This window comes from Electrophorus electricus, chromosome 5, assembly GCF_013358815.1.
Source record: "Electrophorus electricus isolate fEleEle1 chromosome 5, fEleEle1.pri, whole genome shotgun sequence".
Lineage (NCBI taxonomy): Eukaryota > Metazoa > Chordata > Actinopteri > Gymnotiformes > Gymnotidae > Electrophorus > Electrophorus electricus.
The window spans coordinates 28,816,257-28,841,209 of record NC_049539.1 but is presented as its reverse complement, the minus strand read 5'-3'; the positions used below and the strand labels follow the sequence as shown (position 1 = coordinate 28,841,209).

At 41.7% G+C, this 24,953-nt stretch overlaps 1 protein-coding gene and 1 long non-coding RNA gene across 2 annotated transcripts; both read left to right on the top strand.

The window, feature by feature from the left end:
- The first annotated feature begins 3,565 nt into the window (after window positions 1-3,565).
- LOC118241337 (NLR family CARD domain-containing protein 3-like) lies at window positions 3,566-21,426 on the top strand. Its single transcript, XM_035526026.1, is given in 8 exon segments — window positions 3,566-3,658; window positions 3,772-3,879; window positions 8,476-10,434; window positions 16,151-16,324; window positions 17,531-17,704; window positions 20,757-20,803; window positions 20,890-20,926; window positions 20,928-21,426. Coding segments are annotated over 8 exon segments (3,045 nt in total). The 5' UTR covers window positions 3,566-3,611.
- On the top strand, window positions 12,480-14,770 carry LOC118241351. The gene is made up of 3 exons (XR_004776006.1): window positions 12,480-12,615; window positions 13,003-13,176; window positions 14,756-14,770. It is a non-coding gene; the product is annotated as an uncharacterized LOC118241351 (long non-coding RNA).
- Window positions 21,427-24,953: the final 3,527 nt, after the last annotated feature.

Below are 24,953 nucleotides of genomic sequence, written 5' to 3'. Positions count from 1 at the left end.
TTTCTGAAGCGCAGCGTTTTTGAAACGCTGATCCGAAGTGTGGCTCAAAACGGCCATGTCACGTGACCACAGGTGACCTAAGCTTGTGTTTCTACAGGTGTTATACAGTACCTGCTGCTCCTGGCTTTGACTGACAGTGTCTGAAACAAACAAACACACAACCCTACAGAGTACATGTGAACCCACACACAACCCTACAGAGCACATGTAAACCCACAAAGCCCATGAGGTTATTTATCCCAGTAAACATACTGGCCTTTTGTTAATAGATTATCTTTCACATATTAAACATGAAACTGAAATACCAATAATTTGAAATGCCTTACAGAACATAACAGAAAACAAACATTTACTGAAAAACTATTTGAAAACTGTTGTTTGGTGATTTCTCTGAAATATTAATTGATCATATGTATTGGTAACCTGGCATATCCCACCAGAATAATATCTAGGCTAATTAGTTGGGACTGTTGTTTCACAGAATAGCACTATCAAGATTTGATTAAAGTGGCCAGTAGCTGTCACCATGGAGATGAGTGTCAGATTGTTTCTGTTGAAAAGGCCCAGAAATGATGGAAGATTTATAATGTGAATTCATATTAAATTAATATTAAATGTTTTTCCTTTATAATTCAATTATCTAGTCAAACTCTGTGTTATTGGCTAAATATATCAGTTATATTGTTGCATGCATTCAGGCATCATTTCTTGCAGGAAGCAGATGGTGTTTAGTATTACCCACACAGCAAAACTCTGCTTGTGTTACTGTGAGTTCATATTGGGTTTTTTTGTGATGAAAAAACAATTTTAGTTGATGTTTACAGTTACTAACGAGTAGACAAACTACTCCATGAGCTCTCTGTATAGGTTTAGTTTCATGTTTTAGCATTTACCACATTTCTCCTCTGGTAATACTTTGTTTCATATCAGCTGGGAGATGTACTTCCTTTGTGTATCAGTCCTTGAGTTTGGGAGGTTTAATCAGTAGTTTAAATGTTAGTTGTGTCAGTGCATTTCTTGGTTTATCAAGTCACTGAGTCAGTTCTAGAGATTTGCCGCTAGATGGCACCCAAGCACCAGTTACTGTATATTGATCTCACTATAGACATTACGGTCGACTGTAAAAGGCTTTTCTGTGTATTGTGCAGGTTGTCATTTACAAGCAGCATTGACATTTAAAGTAATATCTGTATTTGTGCTTGATCTCTTAGCATTATTACCCTATTCCCTACTTCAGTTCTGTAACATCAAAACCCATACCTGTTATTACACCTTTGAACTCAGTATGGCTTTAAGTGTTCTGGCCAACACACCAGGTTGAACACAGTTATAAAGCCAACTAGTGCCAGTCATCCCAGTCCCCTACAGTAGTCTTTACTACACTTTTGAGACGTTGAAACTATTTTCAACACAACTGCTTCAAACATCTCGGTGTTTCGCAAAGCCTCACTTTTCCCACCACCACCTATAGTGTACTGTAAATGTAGTGAACTACTGATGTACACTGATTAAGGACAAAGATACCACCACCACCTATAGTGTACTGTAAATGTAGAGAACTACTGATGTACACTGATTAAGGACAAAGATACCACCATCTATAGTGTACTGTAAATGTAGTGAACTACTGATGTACACTGATTAAGGACAAGGATACCGCCACTTATAGAGTACTGTAAATGTAGTGAACAACTGATGTCTGTTATATGCCCTTAATCAATGTACATGTTGTCAGGTTCAGTATCACTATTTCAGCTGTACCCAAATGTAACAGTGACAGAATGTTAATGCAACAAGTAACAGAATAAACAAATCTTGTGCTGAAGAAATAAGCATTACTCTGTAGTTTTTGATTGACAAAATGGTAACATGGACATAGCTATAGAGCTGTGTATTAATAAAGTCACAGCATAACACAACTGAAACTGTCAATCATCACTATAGTGTCTTACTTCAATGCAACTGCACCACTTTATGTTCCAGATCATTTCCATGATGAAATGTCATAGTGATATATTTCACAGACTAGCGTTGATGGATTCTGTCCGTCATCTCGCTAACGTGTACCCTGTGTAGTGTTCTGTCTTGCTCAGGACCCAACAGTGGCAACGGTGGGGCTGGAACCAGCAACTTTCCAATTATAAGTCAAGTTCCTTAACCACTGAGCCTGGTTTTATATTTGACTCGTTGTCTCTGGTGTGAGAGTGTGTGTGTCAGAAATTATGCGGTTGGTCCTCTTCCCGTCATGCACAGATTAACACACCATATGTATCACTAGTATAAATACATGTCTTCTCTATAGATTAATGTGCCGTATGCAGTGAAAAGCTTTGAATCAAGTAAATTTAAGTTGAGAACTCAGTGTAAATATGATGAAATTACACTTGAATTTCTTTGTCATTGGGTGTGTTACATACTGGTTGTGCTGGTTGCTAATTGGTGTTATTTGGTGCTTTGGCAGTTGACGGCCAGTGTGCACATATTTGGGGCCATTACGCGTCAGAATAACACTCCAACATAATGTGCACATATATACGGTCTGTTACGGTATCTGAGTGCTCAGAGTATCACTCCAGGGCCTGAGGGAACTTTGACGCATATATGAGAGCTTTATGTTCTCATCCACATGTATGTTTCATACAACTTTTTTATGTGTCTATATTTTTATATGTTCTTATTCTTCCACTTTTTATCTATTTTATGTAGTCTGTTTCAAATGGCAACAGACAGTCCTACAATATTTCACTACATGTAGTACTGTGTGTAACTTTTGTGACGAGTGAGACGCACAGACTCCCTCCACTTTGTGAAACATTTACTCACATTAAACATTTAAGACAAGGGCGGCACTCACACGTTACATTAACAGGGAACAAAAGCACTCTTAACCACAACACTGGCTGCACAAACATGGATACGAACATGCCGCTAACAATGACCAACACTGAGATGCGCACTGGCGGGTTAAAGAGACGGACAAATTCAACGCTGAACCCGGGGAGGTGCGCGTCATCACGGGGGCGTGGCCCCCTGCACCACGTGACTTACGGGGGCGGAGCAGTCCGTGAGAACAAATATCATAGACACAGTGAAGGTCTCCACAGGGCTTTGGGAATTAAGAACCAGCACTGAAAACCTTTACAAAATCGCTCACCAAATGGGAACTGTATAATATTAATGCATTAATACATTTGAAAGCATCCAGACTTCAGTTCCCACTGTGTGGAAACATTACATCTCCTGTGGGAAGCATTCTGGGAAAGTTGATTACTTATTATGGGGATTTGCTATTTAATTTCTTTAAAATAGAAAAACATACAAGTGATGGTGCACAGCTTTTTGTGTGTTTAAAGGGAATTTTAAATATATTCAGTATAACATTATTTAGGTATTTAGTGGAATATGTAACTGAATCCAGTAGTGTGTTCAGTGTTCTGCTGTCATCACTATTTCAGTTGTCCACCTACCTTGTTAATATCAGTGTGTACTTCATTTTTAATATGTTGTCAATTTTGTCAGGAATTTATTCAGTGTGATTCACTCTGTGTGTATGAACAGGAAGCAGAGAGCAGCATCTCCAGTGTCCAGTGGTGTATGTGTGATTCTCCATAATGGGGAATTATAACTCCAGCAGTAGAGGAGGAACCTCTGATCCAAAGTGAGGAGCTTTCCATCAGCACTTAATCTGAGGAAACAGGAAGAGGGAATATTCAGGATAAATGAGATGTAGTGAAGGATGTAATTACTCAACACTTTCCTCATCTTCATCAGGGTAAAGAGAGCAGAGTCTCCAGCACCCAGCTGTGTGTCTCTGAAGAGTGATGTGTCCATGGGTCGTCTTCCTAGCTTCAACAGTGGACCTGTGCCGTCTGACCCAAAGTGAGTGACAAGCACACTCTGAGTGTGTAATGTGACATTATTGTAGGTTTGGAAGGGTGGAGGGTGCTGTTCTGTCAGTAATGTAAGGTCTACTCCATGTTTACAATTCTAAGCTCATTTGTAAGGTGTGTTACTGATGATCACTGAGTGATGATGACAGTCAACAATTCCAGTTATACAGCTCCTCCTTTTAATGACAACATGTATGACATAGTGGGGGAAATAAGAGTTAAGCTCTCTGAGAATGAGTTCTCATTAAGTGATATGTGTACTTTTTAAATACCTTAATAACTAATAGGGAAACAGACCACAGTGAGGTTTTATTTTTAGAACCTGGTTCAAAGTGACCAGTCCTTCAGGTTCGATCTCCTCCAAGTTCCCCCCAGCCCTCTGTCCTCTGTAGCCGGATCAATCCGGGGAAGTCGAGACACTGACACCAAGGTAGTGAATCAAGAGAGTTCCACTTTATTGAGGAAAGCACAGAGTATATATGTGTCCTGTATCTACTATCTAAATCTGCAGGATGACGGGGGGGAAAAGCGAGGCATGATCTAAGGGCCTACGTAGAAAGGAAAGAGACAAGGTTAGTAAAGATGTTCTATGCATGAACGAGCCACGAGCTGTTCCCGTGCTAGCCATGAGCTACTCCTGTGCTTAGAGAGAGAGAGAGAGAGAGAGAGAGAGAGAGAGAGAGAGAAAGGGAGCGGTAAAGGAGACAAGAAGAGGGAGCGGATGACCTCGGGTGACCAGCTCACGGTCAAGCTGCCATGTCATGGCTGATGGGCAGAGACCTTGCATTAGGTGCCTGAAGACAGAAAGGCTCCAGTGTCTAACATTCCTAAGAGTTATTAAACACTCATCTGGGGTTGTATAATCTGTACTCTACAGTACACACCTGTAACTTTTGAACACACACACAAGGAAGAGGATCCAATTGCAAGTGGTTTTAATAGTGAAATCAAACCGATCCGTGGGGGTCAGACAGGTGTTCGCGGTCAGGTTGTTCCGAGGTCAATAACACGGGGCAGAGTCTGGGGGGTGTCCAGGTGCCAGGAGGGAGACCGAGGTGTGAAAAACGGGCAGAAGTCGGGAAACCAGGAAGACAAACAAGATTCTAGAACACTCGGCACGCACCGAGTAGGAATTGTTCATGACGTGAACACAGGGGAGGGATGCTGATAAAGGGGCAGTAATGAGGAGAATGAGGATCAGGTGTGTGCTAGAACTCTGGTGAATCAGATCAGGGGTGTGTGCAAGTACGCATGGCAGTGCAGGGCTAAGTGTGGTTACTGGGGTTCATAACAGCAGAGGAGGGTGAGGTGTTACTAAACACTCAGCTGGGGTTGTGTAACCTGCACTCTACTGTACACACCAGAGGAGCCTCATGAGATTTTATTGGCATGGAGACCTGCATAAACTTTACAACAGTTCTGTTAGTAAAGTACCTATAAATGTACAGATGGAAAACTGGTTTACAAAGATACATCATCTAGAGATGAGAGTGATGAGTGAAGTGAGTCGTACAGGTAGTCTCTCTCTGTCTGATCTCTTAGTGTCTGGTGTGTGTGTGGTGTGTAGTACAGGTAGTCTCTCTCTGTCTGATCTCTTAGTGTCTGGTGTGTGTGTGGTGTGTAGTACAGGTAGTCTCTCTCTGTCTGATCTTTTAGTGTCTGGTGTGTAGTACAGGTAGTCTCTCTCTGTCTGCTCACTGACTATAAGACAATAAACATCATCTCAATAAGAGAGACACTGACTGTAAGGCAACTGAAGGAATAGCATTGCTTTAGTCTTGTAAACACCTACTGTTAATACCTCTATATCACCACTAAATGTCATCTTATACCTACCCAGAGTTACATGTCTAATACTGTTAATACCTCTAAATCACCACTAAATGTCATCTTATACCTACCCAGAGTTACATGTCTAATACTGTTAATACCTCTATATCACCACTAAATGTCATCTTATACCTACCCAGAGTTACATGTCTAATACTGTTAATACCTCTATATCACCACTAAATGTCATCTTATACCTACCCAGAGTTACATGTCTAATACTGTTAATACCTCTATATCACCACTAAATGTCATCTTATACCTACCCAGAGTTACATGTCTAATACTGTTAATACCTCTATATCACCACTAAATGTCATCTTATACCACTCAGAGTTACATGTCTAATACTGTTAATACCTCTATATCACCACTAAATGTCATCTTATACCACCCAGAGTTACATGTCTCCTCACCTTGAGGAATCTTCATCTATCTCAGTGGGTGCCAGTGGAGAGGTTTCTGCAGATTCATGTGTCTCTATTTTGTCTGGCTGAGAACAGAACGTGTTTCTTTGGAAATGTGCTTGTGAATGGATAGCTATCAGGGAATGCGCTCCTCCCACAGGTCACGTGGTTTGGCCCGCCGTGTGCAGTGGGAGGGTCTTGTTTGTTTATCGTGTTTGTAACCACGCCTGCAAACACCTGCACCTGGTTTAGTCTCTTTATGTCTGTGTATTTAAACCCAGACTGGTGTGTGCAGGATTATCAGTCATTGTTCATGGTTTGTCTTTGTTTATGGTCATGTTGTTGAAGTACTTGTTCACCGCGTTAATGTTAAACGTGTTCATGTCTGTTTTCACTATGTTCGTGTTCGATGACGTTAAATGTGAGTGCCGTAGTCTTCCGTCTTTATCAATAAATGTCTGTCTACGTCGACGGAGTCTGTGTGTCCTGCGACATTCAGATCGTTACAATAACATAACGCAGACTGGCTTCTCTAGGCTGTCTGTCCCTGGACTACTTTCCTAAGAGAGGATAAAAATGGATGTATTTTCTGATCAAATTCTAATACTAAATCATACTGTAACGTTGCTGCTGGCCCGAGTGCTGATGGGCGTGGAGCAGGACGCACAGACTCCCTCGACAGAGTGAAACATTTATTAACATAAAACACGAACAACAATGGTGGCACTCACACAACATTAGGGACAGACATATCAGTACATTTAATTAGACACGGGTTACACAGCATTGAACAATGGACATACACACGTTTAAACAGACTTCAGCAAATAATGACCAACACAATGCAAACACTAGCAGAGGTTTAAATAGACACATGACGGTAACCCGTGTAGGTGCGTGCAATCAAAAATTGCTTGGTTACAATTGACGGTGAACACCCCTGCACGGAGCAGGCCGTACCACGTGACTCGTGGGGGGGAACGTCCCGTGACGTACACATTACTTGATCAGTCCATAAATATAAAATTATATATTCTAATTTTTCCTGGAAGAGCTTGAAGCAGTGTGAAAAGTCTAACACTGTATACAACCAACCAGGGTGCCTGGATGTGTTTTAATGTTCCTTGTATGTGTGTAAAATGAGTTAAAATCACATGCAGGGAAGATAACATGCACTGTTATCCTGAACTACCCTCAGAAACCAGCAGTGCATCTGTTAAGATATCAAGAGGTTTGGTATTTCACCAGTTTGATTGTTCCTGCAAACCTGCCAAATAGCATTAATCTCATACGACAGTGTAAGTTCTAGTTAAATTATTTAACCAGTCTCATAAAATGGTTGAAATTTTTATGTAACATTAAATTTAGTCATCAGCATTAGCTGTTGACATTTAATAACAGTAAAGATCCAGTTACTTATTACTTATTACTCCAGGTGAGACAGTGCAGTAGATGTAGTGCTACTAGACTCTGACTGACCCCAGGTGAGACAGTGCTGTAGATGTAGTGCTACTAGAGTCTGACTATCCCCAGGTGGGGCAGTGCTGTAGATGTAGTGCTACTAGGTTCTGTCTATAATCATTTTTGATTTTTAGTGAATGCTGTTAAGCAGCAGTTTTGGGGTTTCTAGTGACATGCTCACTTTTGCCCTTAAATATGTCCCTCTAAAGAGTTTTTGAGGTAATTAGTAAACTGTACTCTTATCTGTATGTGTGTGTGTATATAGTCTCCTCATTGACGTCATGTATGTATGTGTATAGTGACTCATCTCTGATGTGTGTGTGTGTGTGTGTGTGTGTGTGTGTGTGTGTGTGTGTGTGGTCTCATTACATGTCTGTATATATAGAGTTTCATTACTGATTGTGTGTATAGTATCATTAATTTGCATGTTTGCATATGTATAGTATTGTTACTCTCCTATCTATCCATCTATCTAGCTAGCTAGCTACATTTCAGACTCTTGCTAATGTTTTCTATAGTCTTTAACATTGTTCCATCATTTCTGACTTTCTTCTTGTTTTGCTTGTTCTAACAGTGTTTGTTTTTGTCATATGACCCCGTGTGTATTATGACCCATTTTTCCTGTCATTAGGAATGTCCTTATAATGTCAGTTACATCCTACTAACCTCTAGCCCCGCCCACCTCTGACTCCTGAGTGTTACTGTACAGTGTAAATCTCACGGTGTATCTCCCACTCTACTGTGTATCAGTCTGTTCCTCACTAATGCCCAGTTCTCCATCACTATCCAAGTTCATTTATTTCAGCACACAAGTCTGTTAATGTTTTCATTAGTACTTTATTATACAGTAGTTTCATTACTGCCATTATGACTGTATGTGTCTACAGAAGAACTCATCCTGTTCTACATCCACACAAAGACAAGGAAGAGTCCATACAGCAGGACTCTCGCACACCAGTGGATAATGTCCTACACAGAGTCTTACACACACACAAAACCAGCATGAAGAACAAGTATGAGAGTTTATTTGAGGGAACCAAATCACAAGAGAATAAAACCCTCCTGAACAGGGTTTACACACAACTCTACATCTTAGAGGGAGAGAGTGAAGGAGTAAATGAAGAACATGAGGTTTTACAGATGGAGAAAACACCCAGGAAACAGCTGGTACAAGACACACCAATCTACTGCTCAGACATCTTTAAACCTGTACAAGGTCCTGAAGGAGACATGAAGGAAGAGAAGATCAGAGCTGTGATGGCTGAAGGTGTCAGACACACAGAACCAAAAGAAGATAAAGACCCGGAAGTGCCAAAGCTCAGAACTGTTCTGACTAAAGGCATTGCAGGCATTGGGAAAACTGTCTCAGTGCAGAAGTTCGTTGTGGACTGGGCAGAGGGAAAAGCCAATCAGGATGTAGATTTCATGTTTGTGCTTCCATTCCGGGAGTTGAACCTGGTTAAAGATAATCAGTACAGTCTGCATAGACTCCTGTGTGACTTCCACCCTGAGATCAAAGACCTGGACCCAAAGATATATGATATGTACAAAGTTGTGTTCATCTTTGATGGCCTGGATGAAAGCAGATTTGAACTGAATGTTTCCCAGTGTAATAAAGTCTCTGACATAAGCATGACATCATCAGTAGGTGCGCTGATGTCAAACCTCATCAAAGGAGAGCTGCTTCCCTCTGCTCTCATCTGGATAACCTCCCGACCAGCAGCAGCCAATCAACTCCCTTCTCAGTACATCAACCGTGTGACAGAAATTCAGGGATTCACGGACCTACAGAAGGAGGAGTACTTCAGGAAGAGAATCAGTGACCAAGACCAAGCTGAGAAAATCATCTCACACATAAAGACAGCAAAGAGCCTCCACATCATGTGTCACATACCAGTCTTCTGTTGGATCTCAGCCACTGTGCTTCAGAAAATACTAAAACAAACTAATACAGAAATCCCTAAAACTCTGACTGAGATGTACATACAGTTCCTGCACACTCAGATCAACAGGAAGAATGAGAAGTATGAGGGGGAAAAGGAAAGAGATCAAAAGAAACATCTGGAATCCAACAGGTCCATGATTCTGAAACTGGCTAAACTGGCTTTCAAACAGCTGATGAAGGGAAACGTGATGTTCTATGAAGAAGACCTGAGAGAGTGTGGCATTGGTGTCACTGAGGCCTCCGTGTACTCTGGGATCTGCACTGAGATCTTTAGGGAGGAATCTGTGCTGTACCAGAGGAAGATCTACTGCTTGGTACATCTGAGCTTTCAGGAGTTCCTGGCTGCTCTCTATGTGTTTCACTGTTTTATCAACAATAAAAGGAGGGCGCTGCAGGCTTTTAATTTACAGCCCTGGTTTTGGTCTAAGAATGTTCCTCTCAGTGACCTGCTGAAGGCAGCAGTGTGTAAAGCCTTAGAGAGTCAGAATGGACACCTGGACCTTTTCCTCCGTTTCTTGCTGGGCATCTCACTGGAGTCCAATCAGAGTCTCCTACAAGGCCTACTGACACACACACACAGCAGCCCAGAGAGCATCTTGGGCACAGTCCAGCACATCAAAGGCAAAATACAAACAGAGGACCTCCCCACTGAGAGATCCATCAGCCTGTTCCTCTGTCTGTCTGAAATGAAGGACCAGTCTCTCCTCAGAGAGATTCAGGAGTATCTACAATCAGAGAAACACTCAGCACAGAAGCTCTCTCCTGGACAGTGTTCAATACTGGCTTAGATGCTTCTGACCGCAGAGGAGGTGCTGGAGGAGTTGGACTTGGAGAAATACAACACATCACAGGAGGGTTACAGGAGGCTGATCCCAGCTGCTGCAAACTGCAGGAAGGCTCTGTGAGTGTTTAACTATTATTTATTCAATAATGTATATTAGAAATTGAGTACTGATGGCTAAATGTTTCATTCACCCTCACAAGGAAGATGCCACACAGCTTTAGAGTTGATACACTGGATCATTTATTTGGGGTCCCTCCATATTGTCCAGTATTCCCTCAACTCACACACACCACAACACACCACTAGGTGGTGCAGAACCAGCAAAAACATTTAATATATTTCAATATGAAAATACCACTTCCTAATGAGTGTTAATGGGGGTATCTGACTCAGAATTAAAACTAGTCTTAATGAGTGTTAATGGGGGTATGTGACTGTGAATTAAAACTAGTCTTAATGAGTGTTAGTGGGAGGTATGTGATTATGAATGTACAGTCAGGGTTATGATTCAGTTAGGTTCACTTTGCTAGGATTACTGACTGCTACTGACTTCAGTTTATCACACCAAACTTTAGCCACTTTACTATACTATTAAGTGGAGTCTTTAATGAAGCTAATTACACCCACTGTAATCTACAGCTACAAAAGTTAAACACAGGACGTTCTCTCTCGGCTCTTTCTACAATACCTGCCTTACCCTGTGTACGTATGTGGATGACACAGTGTATTGTAGTTAAAGATATAGAAGTCGTAGACATGGAAAGGGAGATCACAAGGTTTCCAGAGAAACCAGATTTAGGTCAGAGGTCCTTCTTCAGATGTGCAAGCAAATAGCCTGTTTACACCTTAAATTAAGGTGTTTCATTTCCAGATTGTACCAGAATTCACTTTGGCTGGATTCTGTTTACACTTTTCACTAAAATGTGTCCTCAGAGTGACCAGATGTGCTTCGATCTTATTTTAATATTTTAAAAGCAATCTACACATCCTTTCTGTTTTGCTTCCTGAAACCTACATGGTAAACAAGATTCCTTGCAGACTATTACCAGTGTATTATACAATCTCAGATATGGGCAGAAACCGTCTACAACTGGCAACGAGGCGTCCAGCTGTAGCCCTACAGACAGATCAGACCCCTGAGAGGATCAGCCCTGTGATGGGCAGAAGTGTTTACTAAGCAAGAAAAGTTCATGAAAAAGCATGTATATCTAAAAAAACAATTAAGCAGCTGACTTTTGTGTTAATACTACTAAACCACATAAATGGACTTATGAGAATGACCTAACTAGCTGCTGATGTTACCACTAACTGAAACAGGATGTTGTGATTAATGTTCACCATAAGCTAGGCTAGATAATTTACAACTTGGTGAATTGTCAGTTAAGTGATTCAGTCCCGTCTGCCTCAGTGCAGGAGAAGCTTTGACTGGCAGCAGATGTAATTTCTGCAGTCAGCCAGCAGATGGGTTTCCGCTTGAGTAGTTGTACGCAGATACAGAGATTTTCACTTGTATCAAATGCGATCAACATCCGTCTCTGACCACTTCTGACTGTGGTTTCAGTGATCAGTGTGTCTTGGCTGTTTATGACTTGCATTTCATGTGGTAGAGTGAAATCTGAATGTTATCTGATCACTAAATTCTGTCCCTATATCTTGGTTATCTCATAATTTTAGCTGTTACTTCATTTTTAATTCCTTGTAAGCAGTTACATCACTGTTCTAATCTTGTGTTGTGTAGTAATAATTTAATGACTTATCCAAGGTTTGTTGATTCATTAATTAATATTACAGCTCTAATTAATGTAAATCCTGAGTCTCTTTAACACACCTTCTCCAGACTCTTTCAGACATTGATTAGTTCTGTCTAGTTCTAGTTCTATGTAGTTGTCTTATACTGATTGTATTTATATACCATAAAGTGAATAGCAGGTAATAACAGGTATTAGATATTAATGTTGAAAATGTTCATTAACTGCAAGTCTTTTTATTCAGTATCTGCCACTAGTTTGGTTAGACTGACTTGCTTGTTTTCTTGTTTTCTTTCTCAAGCTGTTCAAACCAGTTCTGTGCAGTTTGATGTCTCACTCTGTTTTAAATGTGCTTTGTTTCCTCTGTATTTGCAGACTAGGTAACTGTAGGCTGGAGACAGATTTCGTGTAAAACTGTATGTTCCACTTTGGCATCATCAAATTCCCCCCTGAGAGAACTGTGTATCAGTATCAGCACCCTGGAAGATGAAGGAGTGAAGCTGCTTTTTGATGGGCTGAAGAGTTCACATTGTAAACTGGAGATACTCAGGTGAGCACACTGTAAACTGGAGACGCTCAGGTGAGCACACTGTAAACTGGAGACGCTCAGGTGAGCACACTGTAGCCTGGGGAGGCTCAGGTGAGACACTGTAGCCTGGGGACGCTCAGGTGAGACACTGTAGCCTGGAGACGCTCAGGTGAGCACACTGTAAACTGGAGACGCTCAGGTGAGCACACTGGAAATAATTTTTTTCTAAAAATCTTCCTCTTTGACTCTATTTTTATGACTTGATTGTTTAGTCTACAGATATGTAAATTCATGTTTAAAAATAGCAATTAATGAATAATTATTGTTAACAGAATGTTGTTTGTTATTTCTGTGTGCCTTGATTTCATGCTGTTTTAACACTGGGCTTTATTTTCTGTGTCTTTGCAGTCTTACAGACTGTAACCTCACAACAGACAGCAGTAAATGTCTGTCCTCTGTTCTGACATCAGCCAAGTCCTTCCTGAGAGAACTGCACCTCAGAAATTGTGACTTTCAGGATTCAGGAGTGGAGCAGCTCTCTGCTGCACTGAAGAGTTCACACTGTAAACTGGAGATGCTCAGGTGAGACACTGTAAACTGGAGATACTCAGGACATTTGTTTAACTTCATTTGATCTCATAACGTAATGGATCTTAATATGGTAAAGGAGATTTTCCCAAGGTGACAAGGGCATGATAATGTGTCAACACCTACCAGTTCACAGTCAAATGTGTGGACTCCATGAGTTCTATCAACACCTACCAGTTCAGAGTCAAATGTGTGGACTCCATGAGCTTCATCAACACCTACCAGTTCAGAGTCAAATGTGTGGACTCCATGAGCTTCATCAACACCTACCAGTTCAGAGTCAAATGTGTGGACTCCATGAGCTTTATCAACACCTCCCAGTTCAGAGTGTAGTTTGCCAAATAATAATCATCAGAGAAGACAAAACCACATTCATTAGTAAAGCTTAGGAGACTCATTGGGAGAAAAATACAGTATGGCTAAAGGCTTATATTAGTTTTCTTGTACATGGGTATTATTGCATGTAGTTTGTTATAGTTAACAATACATTAACACAACACACTGTTCTCTCATGAGTAGACTGAGATATCTAAGGCACTGATCTAGAGAAATACTTAATTATGTTAAATAATACAAATTAAAGTGTTGTAACAAAGTTACAATTATCAGTTACATGGCAGTTATCTTTATAGGTGCAGTTATACAAATGTAAATCAGTCTGGCTGTTATTAATAAACTGTACACTGAGTGCAGTGCAGCTGTTTGAATGGTGCTGTCTGATACAATTACACTGATACAATGATACTGTCTGATACAATTACACTGTCTGATGCAATTACACTGATACAATGACACTGTCTGATGCAATTACACTGATACAATGACAGTCTTGTACAATTACACTGATACAATGATACGCTCCGATACAATTACATTGTCTAATGCATTGATACTGTCTGATATGTTTCTGTCTCCTGCAGCAGAGCCCTTGTCCAGAATAAATGCTTCTGTGTCAGTAAATATGTCCAAAATATCTCTGCATCAGGTTAATTTACAAGAATATTGAAAAGGAGCAACTTTTATTTGACAACTGAATATGAAATGATGTATTCACAGTAAAACAGTTATATCCTTATGAAGTGACGTATTCACAGTAAAACAGTTATATCTTTATGAAGTGACGTATACACAGTAAAACAGTTATATCCTCATGAAGTGACGTGTTTACAGTTAAACGGTTATATCTTTATGAAGTGACGTATTCACAGTAAAACAGTTATATCTTTATGAAGTGATGTATTTAGGTGATCGGGGCTTTTGGATCATTTTCTTGTGTTCAAGTGAGAAGCACCTCCCTTCCTTCATGAATTAATGTGCTACAGCTGCTCTGACACATTTCACTTTCACCAGATTCTGACAGTTTCTTCATAATCATTTGTTTCTAAAAATCTTCCTCTTTGACTCAATATTTTTATCACTTGATTGTTTAGTCTACAGATATGTTAATTCATGTAAAAATACCAATTAAGTGAATAATTTTTGTTAACAGAATGTTGTTTGCTATTTCTGTGTGCCTTGATTTCATGCTGTTTTAACACTGAGCTTTATTTTCTGTGTCTTTGCAGTCTTACAGGCTGTAATCTCACAACAGACAGCAGTAAAAGTCTCTCATCTGTTCTGACATCAGCCAAGCCAAGAGAGAACTGCACCTCACAACATGTGACTTTCAGGATTCAGGAGTGGAGCAGCTCTCTGCTGCACTGAAGAGTTCACACTGTAAACTGGAGATTCTCAGGTGGACTTTCTGTTAAGTCATTACTGAATTGAAAATTAAGAAAAGATTGGATAGTGAAGCGTGATGGGATAGTGATGTATGATGGGATAGTGAAGCATGATGAGATAATGAAGTTGGCTGTGCCCTGGATGAATGTCTGTATTATCTCAATCTCAATAAAGGAGGCTCAAAATGCCATAGTGAATGAGCTAATTTACATCAAATAGTAAAATAAGTTCACATTACACTATACTGTACACTATACATTATACTGGAAAAACAGACCCATCAGGAAAAGGGTTCAGTAGTTGTACCTGGTTTTACAGGAAGGAGGCGATATAGCAGTTCCCATAAATAAAGAGACTAGAATTGAAATGAGACACGAGAACAGGGCCGATGCTGCAGCCCCTTTCTTCTGCCCTCTGATTAAGTTACTAACCCCTAACCCCTAACCCCTACCCCTCTGATTGTTACTAACCCCTGTCAGGAATGGCCACCCTCCTGGCGCCCCTGTTGTCATGGTTTCCCTGTCATCTGTTTTCCTGAACTCCCTGGTTCCTTTCCTTAGTTTCGTTTTCTCCGCCCCTCATCTGTTCCTTTATTCCAGTCCGTGTTTTGGTTCTCCCTGTTCCCATGTTCACCTGAGTCTGTTCTGTGCCTGATTGTCTTGGTTATTTAAGCCCTGTGTTTTGTCCTCTAGTTGGTTGGTTATTTTGGTAAGTCACGTTCCTTCTGTCACATCTGTATTATGTTCCTGGTACTGTCGTCGCCGTTGTGTTTCCATTTAGTCCGTGCGTATGTCATTTTACCCTCAGTGTTAACCCCGTGCCTCTGCTTATTTTGCTTTCATGTTTGTATTTCCCGTGTTAATAAACCACCCCCTGCACATGTATTCTGCCTCTCACCTGTTCCTATGGGAATTGTTACAACCCCTAACCTCTACCCCTCTGATTGTTACTAACCCTTAACCACTAACCCCTACCTCTCTGATTGTTACTAACCACTAACCCCTACTCCTTTGATTATGTTAGTAAAAAACATTATTGACTCTAACCCTAACCAGTATTATGAAAATGTTTTTAAGATCAACACAATGTACAGCAGGAATCCAATAATAGCACAGCAAACTACACTCATTTCATCTTCTTAAAAGCCACATTAACAACAAGTTTTTCAGGCTTCATGATCTAAATGCACTTTTGTCTTAATGCATTAAAAGATACCTCACTGAATGTAAAATTGTTGCCATTGCAGACTAGAAATGTGTAATCTTGGACAACAGACATGTAAAATTTTGGGCTCAGCTCTACAACTCACAAATAACCCACTGAGAGAACTCGACCTGAGTAACAATGATCTGCAGGATTCAGGCGTGAAGTGGCTCTCTGCTGGACTGAAGAGTTCACATTGTAAACTGGAGATTCTCAGGTAAACTTTCTGTGAATTCATTGTTGAAATGCAAAGTTTATGCTGTGATCTTCTGTGATGCATATTTTTAAAAGTCCAAATATAGATTTACCAGTCTTATATAAGATTTCAGAAAAAGGGCTTAGTTCAAGAAAATCTAGTTTAGTTAAACAGAAATTATTTAGGGTAGAGTTATTATTTATTTTATTCACTTCTGACATATACTAGAGGTAGAGTTTGTGATAATACCTCAGAAGGATAAATTTTATCCTTTTATGTTTACATCATTCTACATTGGAGAAGGAAGGTAGACCAATCTTTCATTGCACCATACAAATGGGATGAAGTCCACAATTTAAGTTTGTGCTGTAAGAGCCTCTATATTGTTAACAACAAATATATTACCAGATCAACACAGCGTTTATAAACATCTAAAGAAATCTGCATAAACACTAATGGATCTTAAGGGTTGGGGACAGTGTAGTGAGCTGTACAAAGACTAATGAAACTTAAGGGTTTGGGAGCAGTGTAGTGAGCTGTACAAAGACTAATGGATCTTAAGCGTTTGGGGAAAGTGTAGTGAGTTGTCATTTTACAAATGGGTATGTGAGATACATGATGAAACTGAAGATTACAGTACCAGTACCAATGTGTAAATAACTCTGAACAGAGCTAAAACAGACTGGGACAAGCTTAGGAGGTTCACCATTTTACAAAAACCTGCTGGGTTATTCCACGTTAGCCAGTGACTGAAAACTCAGTTAAAAACAGTGACTAACTCATAAGAAACAAGACTGGAGAATCAGGGCAGTGAGGACCAAAGAGCAAACTGGAAAAAATTTTATCGCATCAAAAAATATTTTCTTAATTGTTTAAGGGTAGGGTTGACTGCAGTTCTCCTTTCTAATTATAAATTAAAATAATATAAATATAACAAATAGTGATGTTGAAAATGAACCATAAACTTCAAAACATTCTTGGCAGATCTGCACACTTCTGTTGCTATGGAAACAAAGACTACCAACAATTATTACAAATTTCAACAACATTGGGAATATTTACATCAAGAAGATAATAGACATATTTTATCATGAAAAAAATAAGAATATTAAAAAAATGTTAACTTCCAGATAAAAAAATTAGTTTCATTGTTTGTAATTCCAAACTTTTCTTTACAGTAAAGTCTGCTACGTGCAAACACATTTTCCTCTTTCTCCCTCCCTGCAGACTGTCTGGTTGTTTGGTCACAGAGGAAAGCTGTTCTTCTCTGGCTTCAGCTCTGAGGTCAAACCCCTCCCACCTGAAAGAACTGGATCTGACCTACAACCACCCAGGAGAGTCAGGAGTGAAGCTGCTCTTTGCTAGACTGGAGGATCCCCACTGCAGACTGGAGACACTCAGGTATGTAGAAATCCCCTGTCCTTGATCTGATCTGACACTCAACTGTGTGTTCTCAAATACAACCTGCTCTCACACACAGTGGAGCAGGAACATTAGTGTTATTGTGGTTCAGACTGGTGCTGATGTGTTACACTGTTAGTGTGTGTTAATGAACTCAGTGTCACAACCAGCTGTGTGACGGGAGCAGCTGTGTGAGGGCACTCTTTTCTCTGCTGTGTGAGGGGAGCGTCTGTGTGAGGGGACCAACTGTGTGAGGGGACTCTTTTCTCTGCTTAGCTCTTGGCACTGCAGGGCTTTGTAGTGGTGTGAGTGGAGGTCTCTGTTTTTAAGTGTAGCCAGTATTTAATCATCCTTTTCTGAATTTTCAGTAATAGTGGAAATTGGCCAAATTTAGATCTACAGCTTGGTGTTTGCTCCATTGTGAGTGGCCCCCACACTTCACAACCACACAGCAGAATTGGTTCTGTGATGGACTGGAATATTTTGAGCCAAATTTGAATTGGTATTTGAATGTGAATTTGACGTTTGATTGCACAGATGCCCTGCGTGTTTTCACTCTCAGTTCACTGACTGCTGGAAGATCTAATTGTTGAACTAATTTTCAATCATAATATCTACAGGTTTCTAGTGTGTGTGCATATCCAGCAGGTCCAGGATCCAGGTCTGTCAGTACTGATCCAGTAGGTCCAGGGTCCAGGTCTGTCAGCACTGCTCCAGCAGGTCCAGGTTCTGTTGTATCTCCTGCTCTGTGGGTAAAAGTAGAACTAGGTCATCTGTGTAGAGCAGAAACGTTCTTTCTGAGTCATGTAGAGTGAGGCCAGGTGCTGCAGAGCGTTCTGAAATGATGACTTATTCATTGATGTAAATGTTGAATAATGTTGGGCTTAAACAGCAGCCTTGTCTCACTCCACGCTCCTGAGAAAAGATCACGGTCCTTTTGATGTCAGTCTTTCTACCACACCTGTTGTTTGTGTGCATGGATTTAATGTCATATGCTTTACCCCCTACACCACTTTCCAGTAATACATATCTACATATACTTACACAGGTCACATTCATACAGGAGCATTTTAGAATATCCAGTCAACCTAACCTCCATGTTTATGGACTGTGAGAGGAAACCAGAGACCCAGGAGGAAACCCACACAGACAGAACATGGAAACTCCACCCAGATAGGGACTTAAACCCAAGACCCTAGTGCAGAGAGTCAGACATGCTGACCACCAAGCCACCGTGCTTTACAGTGAATACACTGTGAGAGAAAGGGTCTAAATCTGTTATCATACAATCCACTGTGCTATTACCAAGAGGTGAGCAAAAGGTGCATCTCCCCAGAGTCCCCTCGTAGCCCACCATTGACAATGTACTGACCCAGACTATGACAGATCTGCAGGAAGTCTCTTCCATTTCTGTTCACCTGTGTGTCAGAATTATATCAGGAGAGATTAGTTATATTTCTTGGGTAATGGTGTCCAAATATGTGAGTGTTACCTTGTTCTGTGTTGGAGTCAGGCAGAGATCCAGTACGTGTGTTCAGATCTCCACAGATCAGCACACTTCCCTGGGCCTGGAAACCACTGCTCTGATCATGGAGACTGGGACAGATGTCTTCATTATAATAAGGGCATCACTGGGAGGACTGGAGATTGTACAAAGGAATATTTCTTTTGGAGTGTTTATAATCTCTTTGTTGATTTTAAGACAAATGTGTGATTTTTCTATTTCAGAGGAATTATGAATTTCGACAGTTGTGATTTCTACCAGATAATGATTCCACCCGAATCTCTCCCTCTTTCAATGGCAGGGGGCTTAACAGTGGGGATGATGATTTCCTGGTAGTTTACAGGACAGTGAGTCACCCAATCAGATTTACACCAGGTTTCCTGGAGAATTATAATGTCCTTATCTTCTGTGTCATTTGTGAATTCAGTGTTTATACTTTTGTACCCAAACAGGGACGACTTTATGCCTTGAATGTAAGAGAGAGAGACAGAAGAGTTTCATTATTTAAATGAAGTATGAAAGGAAAAATACAGATACAAATATATTCAAAGTGAGAGAAACCTGTAAAAGTGAAGGATTATGTTGATATATGTACAGACATTCATGTATACGAATGGATTACCCAAATTGGCATATGTGAGAAGCTGGAGGGCATCGCTGGTTCAGGGACACCAAACATTGGCAACTTTGGATCCTGGGAAAAGCTGTTCCACATTTAAGAATTTTCTATTAGAATCAAATAACATTACTATGTCTGCATTTGTAGGAATATTTGTATGAGGTGTTTTATCTGGCTCGGAGTGTGCAGGGTGTAGTTCAGGCTGGGCTTTTGCTGGGCTAGGCAGGTCTCAGGTTTAGGCTGGGCTGGGCTAAGGATTGGTGGGATGTGGCTTAGTGGAGGTGTGGTGTGGTTCTGGCTGAGTCTGGTGGGCTCTGTGCTGGGTGTGGCAGGGCTCAGGTTGGGCAGGGCAGTGCTCTGGATGGACCGGATGGGGCTCAGTGTGGGTGGTCTGTGGTTTAGGGGTGATGGAGCCTTTCTCTGCAGAATCAGATGTCTGCTGGTTGGCTTTTAGTCTCTGTAGCTCCTCCTTCAGGGTGGTCATGGTACTGTCCCTGAGCTGTAGCTCCTCCCTCAGGGTGATCATGGTACTGTCCCTGAGCTGCAGTTCCTCTCTGACTGCACTGAGCTCCTCCTGAGAGCCTCTCTGTCCTTCTGGAGCTCCTGCACTTCTCTCAGTTCCAACAGTGAGTTTCCTAACTGGTCCAGCTGATCTTTGAGATGCTGGGAGGGTTTGTTGGATGGTGGGTTGGACAGATGTTTCAGCTTCCTGGAGAGAAAGACTTTCTCTTAGCTGGGGTACCATGCTCTGCAGCTGCTCTGTCCTGTGTTGTACTGGTCTGTCCTGTGTTCTGAGAGAACAGAGAGAGAGACTGGTGATGGTGGTTTTGTTCACTGTGTTCTGTATATAACAGGAGACTGGTGATGGTGGTTTGGTTCACTGTGTGTGAGAGAGAGAGAGAGCACTATCTGTGTGTGTGTTTCTTTAGGTTGGAGTATGCAGGGGAGATCAGAATCATACCAGGACTAAGAAAATGTAAGAAGCAAATGTGTATACACACACACACACACACACACACACTCACAGTATGTGTGTCCTCTAATGTCTCTTCTTGTGTGCAGATGCGTGTGATCTCACACTGGACCCAAACACAGCACACACGTCTGTCTCTGTCTGAGGGGAACAGAAAGGTGACGGGTGTGGAGGAGCATCAGCCGTATCCTGATCATCCAGAGAGATTTGATTACTATGAGCAGGTTGTGTGTAGAGAGAGTCTGACTGGACGCTGTTACTGGGAGGCTGAGTGGAGTGGGGAGGCTGTTATATCAGTGACATATAAAGGCATCAGCAGGAAAAGACACATTGGTGGCTGTGTGTTTGGATGTAATATAAAGTCCTGGAGTCTGGAGTGCTCTCGGAACAGTTACTATATCAGTCACAATAATAACTACACTAACATCTATGCCCCCTCCAGCTCCAAGAGAGTAGGAGTGTATTTGGACTGGACTGCAGGCACTCTGTCCTTCTACAGAGTTTCCTCTCACACACACACACTTACACACTTACACACATTCCACTCCACATTCACTGAGCCCCTCTATGCAGGGTTTGGTGTTTGGTATTCTGACTGCTCAGTGTGTGTGTGTGAGCTAGAATAGCCTCCTGTGTCCTGGAGAACACCTGAGTCTACAGGGAAATGCACATCACACACTACACATCACTCACTCACAAATTAACACAGGAATTGTTTGATCAGCCTTTACTGATGTGATTTAATGATGGTGAACATGGAAATAGCTTTATTTAGTAAGGACCTGCAGGGGACGAGACATTTACTGTACGTATGTGAGATTAAATATTGTTCTTATAATATGTTACTAGAGCTTAAGTTTAGTGTTTATCTGGCCAGGAGAGTTTGTATATTGTAACTAAGTGGGTAAAACAAAAGTAGATTAAGAGAAAAATGAACTTACCTGTGATTATCTTTGTGGAGAGTCTTCCATGTTGTTTTGGAGGGAAAAGAAACGATATCCTGTGTTGAAGGGGACTTTTATGGGGAATTGTGCTGCCCAAAGACAGGAAGTGATGTCACATAATTTCCTGATTTTCCCTGTATATGTTTATAAGGGAAAATTCAGTAGAATGATGTTTTGAAATTGACTGAAGTTGGAGAATTTATGATTGCTGGATTTTTTCTCCTTGAATTTGTAAATGCTAAATTCTACTTTTTTGAATATTTGTGTTTTTTTCTTTTGCACTGGAAGCCAATAAACACCTTTTCTTTTGTATCCACTTGGAGTGTAGCCATGTGCCTGTACCACTGGACCATTACAATGATATTTCCATAAGTGCAGGATTAGTGGTCAAAATACTCCACAAATACTCTTAAAATACTCCACAAATAAATACTCCATACATAAATACTCTTAAAATACTCCACAAGTAAATGAGTCTTCAGTCTGCGTTTGAAGACAGCAAGAGACAGTTAGTTCATACTTCCATCTGGGAAATGGTCAGAAGAGTCTTGATGCTCGTCTTCCATGAGACTTGAAGGAAGATGTATTTGAGGTTGGGACTGGGCTGTGACCAGTGCCATCACGTAGGGATGAGTGTTTTTCTGTAGGAGAGTGATGGATTTCACCACATGGAGGACGTCTGATAACAGGTCTGATAACTGGTCTAATAACAGGTCTGATAACGGGTCTAATGACAGGTCTGATAACGGGTGTAATAACTGGTCTAATGACCGGTCTGATAACGTGTCTAATAACGGGTTTAATAGCTGGTCTAATGACAGGTCTGATAACGGGTCTAATAACTGGTCTAATGACAGGTCTAAAAATGGGTCTGATAACAGGTCTGATAACTGGTCTATTGACAGGTGTGATAACTGGTCTGTTGAATGTGTGTCTGTCTGTTCGATATGTGTGTGTTTTGCACGTGCCTGTCTGTTGTGTATGTGTGTGTGTGTGTGTGTGTGTGTGTGTGTGTGTGTGTGTGTGTGTGTGTGTGTGTGTTTTTGCACGTGTCTGTTGAATGTGTGTGTTTTGAGTGTGTCTGTTGTATTGTGTCTGTGTTTGGCACGTGTCTGTCTGTTGAATGTGTGTCTTTTGTGTGCCTGTCTTTTGTATTGTGTGTGTGTGTGTGTTTTGCACGTGTCTGTCTGTTAGATATGTGTGTGCGTGTGTTTTGCGCGTGCCTGTCTGTTGTGTGTTTTGCACGTGCTTGTCTGTTGTATTCAAGTTCAAGTTCAAGTTCAAATTTGGTTTATTTGTCACATACATAGTCATACACAGTACAACACGCAGTGAAATGGTGGAGAGTGCTCTGTCCAAACTGAGGAAGAGAACCAGGGGTGCATAGAGAAAAAAATATATATACAGATAAATATATATTCAATGTATGTACAAAAATATATTAACAATGTATGTACAATATATGTATATTATGATTATATACACAATGTACAATGTATATGGTTGAGTATATATGTACACAATCTACAGAATGTACAGATCCATTGTATAGTACCATATCTACAGTTGTTGTAACAGGTTAATTGAGTATAAATCTAAATCTATATATACAGATGTACAGATATACAGTCATGTTACGTGGTGGTGGTGGTGGTCCCCACAGTTTATCAGTTTCCCTGATTCAGGGCCCGAATGGCCTGTGGGAAGAAGCTCCTCTTCAGCCTCTCTGTCTTGGCCTTCAGGGAGCGGAAGCGCCTCCCTGACCTCAACAGAGAGAAGAGTCTATTGTTGGGATGGGTGGGGTCCTTCACAATTTTCCTGGCCTTGGTTTGGCACCGCTTGTAGTAGGTGGTCTGCAGGTCAGGAAGTTCCGAGTGAGTGATGCGCTCTGCTGAACGCACTACCCTTTGGAGTGCTTGTTTGTCCTGCTTGGTGCTATTTCCAAACCAGACTGTGATGTTCCCCGTGAGGATGCTCTCGATAGTGCAGGTGTAGAAGTTCCGCAGTACCTTGGAGGGCAGTCTGAAGTCCCTTAGGCGTCTGAGGTGGTAAAGACGCTGACGAGCCTTCTTTGCCAGGGAGCTGGTATGGCGGGACCAGGACAGGTCCTGTGAGATGTGAACACCAAGGTACCTGAAACTATCTACTCTCTCCACCGTGGTTCCACTGATCCTCACAGGTTGGTAGTGCCGCTCCTGCTTCTTGCTGCAATCCACGATCAGCTCCTTTGTCTTACTGACGTTTAGGAGGAGATTATTTTCCTGGCACCAGTTTTCCAGGTGTTTAATCTCCTCCAGGTAGGCCCTCTCGTCGTTGTCCGAGATCAGACCCACGACAACGGTGTCATCAGCAAACTTGACAATGGTGTTAGAGCTGGAAGTGGCTGTGCAGTCGTAGGTGTACAGTGAGTAGAGCAGGGGGCTTAGGACACAACCCTGAGGAGCTCCAGTGCTGAGGGCGAGGGTGGATGAGGCGCAGTTGCCCACCCGTACTGGTTGTGGTCTGTCTGTTAGGAAGTTGGAGATCCAGTCGCACAGGGATGTATGCAGTCCTAGATCTCCCAACTTAGTAGTGAGTAGGGAGGGAATGATAGTGTTAAATGCTGAACTGTAGTTGACAAATAGCATTTTAACATAATTTCCCCTCCCTTCGTCCAGGTGAGTCAGTGTAGTGTGGAGCAGATGTGCAATCGCATCGTCAGTGGAGCGGTTGTGGCGGTATGCAAACTGCAGTGGGTCCGTAGAGGCTGGCAGTGAAGATGTGATGAAGTCTCTAACTAGCTTTTCAAAGCACTTCATCATGACTGATGTGAGGGCGACAGGGCAGTAGTCATTGAGGTCGGCGGGTCGAGGTTTCTTCGGGACGGGGACGATGGTGGACCGCTTGAAGCTGGACGGGACAATACCGAGCGTCAGGGAGAGATTGAAGATGTCGGTGAATACCGGGGCTAGCTGATCTGCGCAGGCTTTGAGGACCCTCCCGCAGATACCGTCTGGTCCCATCGCCTTCCTGGTATTCACCCTTTTAAACACTCTCCTCACGTCACTCTCCGTGATGATGAGAGGGCGCTGCTCTATGGTGGGCCCCGCGCATGTGCCACCGGCTGCGCCGATAGTGCCACTTGCACCAGCACCGTTAGCATTGGCGCTGTTAGCACTAGCGCCGTTAGCATTGGCGCTGTTAGCACTAGCGCCGTTGGCATTTGTGCT